We start from the raw sequence: 1,671 nt of genomic DNA, 5'->3' as shown, positions 1-1,671 counted from the left end.
AATCTGTAGAGTGAGGACTAAAGTAAAGTTGAGATGGACGGGGAGAATTATAGGGGGGGTGGATGGTTGGGGGATGGTGGATGTAGGTGCTCATCTCCAAATAACGGAATGAGGAAGGTGGCGGAAGGATCCACATTGCGACATGGGTGACCGTTATGTAACAGTTGGGCTTTTTTATTTGGTCTGACATTTGTAGTTAAAAATCGAAACAAAGAACATTTTTGCGCCAAGATTTTGGGAGAGTATGCGAAGTATACCAAGCTAGACGATGATGTCGTCAAATTGTTACTTTGCTATCAAATTGAGTAAGAGATAAGTAACTTCTTCTTCAAATGTCAAGCAATCCTTTCTAGTTTCTTCCCCTTAATTTCAATACAAAATCCATTTTGAAATGGTACCTTACAAATCCATTGGTAGATCTGGCTAGCTAGCATGAGCATAGACAAGCATAGACGAGACGACGATGGATGGAATCATGGATCAGGCCGCAGCGTTGGTTGGCCTAGGGACGTACTTGCGGAGCCAAATCTCACGTTGTCCAATGGAGATCTTGACGAGTCTCTCGCCGTTGAGCACGAGCTTCACGATCACCTCTGTCTTGAACATGATCCGGTCGTACATGGCCGTGTGGCCACCCTTCGTCTTCTCCATGAGCACCCTCACCACACAGTCACCCCACTTCCTGCACCCATACATGCAAACCATGAGACATGATCCAGTTCCAATCATCATGGATCATGCATGCAGACATCTTGGTAGATCTATGTGTACAAATAAAGTTAATCAATAGATCGAGTAGTGTATGTCAGTGCACACTTACTGCCTGAAGTACTCAAAGATCTCCTCGCGGTGGAGGGCATTTCCCTTGGAGAAGGTGATGAACATGGACCGGCAGTCCTCCGGCATGGCCACTGGTTGGGAGGTGTAGGGCGCCATGAGCTCCGGCGGGTTGACAATCAGCCCAGTCTCAGACCTCCGGAGCAGGGCGTGCAGGCGGTCGTCGAATACGAACTTGCCGGCACCGTCGAGGTAGTGGGCGACCCCGCGGACGACGAGGTCCTGGTGGAAGGCGAAGAAGCTCAGCTCGATGTGGAAACCGCCTTGCATGCAGAGCGCGGAGATGAGCGGGATGGGCGGGAGCTCAGGCACCTGGTGGCGGAGGCACTCGAGGACGGCGTTGGCCTCTTCTGCGACGACGGCGACGGCGTCGGGTGCCATGGCTGGTACGTGGTGGATGGCGGAGATGGTGCCCTGGTCCAGCCACACCAGGAGCGCCACCGTGTTCTGGGCTTTCTCCGGGCTGCCGCACACGGACAAGAACCTCTCGTGTGCCTGCCGTGCGACGCTGTACACGTACAGCACCTCGCGCACCATCATTGCGGCCATGGTTGCTCTTGCACCGGCCGGCCGGAGAAGAGGCGATGGATGGCTAGCCTGAGAAGAGAAGCTAGCAAGAGAGGAGCAAGGAAGGGGTGATGGGTCGATGGGGGAATGGACCGGTATTTTGTAGCTGCTCCTGCCGGTGGAATGTTTAATGAGGTGCCAAAAATGGGCTAGCGGAAAATAGCTCTCTTTGAATCAGCTTCGAACGCCAGCGTGTAGACGTAGATGCTCTTCGTTCGTTGGCCGGGTTTACATCCTTTTTTGGTTTTTAGTTCGTTTTACATCCTA

General features: G+C 52.5%; 1 protein-coding gene across 1 annotated transcript; it reads right to left on the bottom strand.

Annotated features, from left to right (window-relative positions):
- Nucleotides 1-355: 355 nt before the first annotated feature.
- On the bottom strand, nucleotides 356-1,458 carry LOC125526696. Its single transcript, XM_048691336.1, has 2 exons — nucleotides 821-1,458; nucleotides 356-682 (listed from the first exon to the last, which is right to left on the bottom strand). Exons 1-2 carry the CDS (start codon nucleotides 1,384-1,386, stop codon nucleotides 481-483), a joined length of 768 nt encoding a protein of 255 aa, XP_048547293.1. The 5' UTR covers nucleotides 1,387-1,458; the 3' UTR covers nucleotides 356-480.
- Between the last annotated feature and the right edge of the window lie 213 nt (nucleotides 1,459-1,671).

Source organism: Triticum urartu, unplaced genomic scaffold (assembly GCF_003073215.2).
Source record: "Triticum urartu cultivar G1812 unplaced genomic scaffold, Tu2.1 TuUngrouped_contig_145, whole genome shotgun sequence".
NCBI lineage: Eukaryota > Viridiplantae > Streptophyta > Magnoliopsida > Poales > Poaceae > Triticum > Triticum urartu.
Note: the sequence above shows the minus strand (reverse complement) of the source record. Positions and strands in the feature narration are given on the sequence as shown.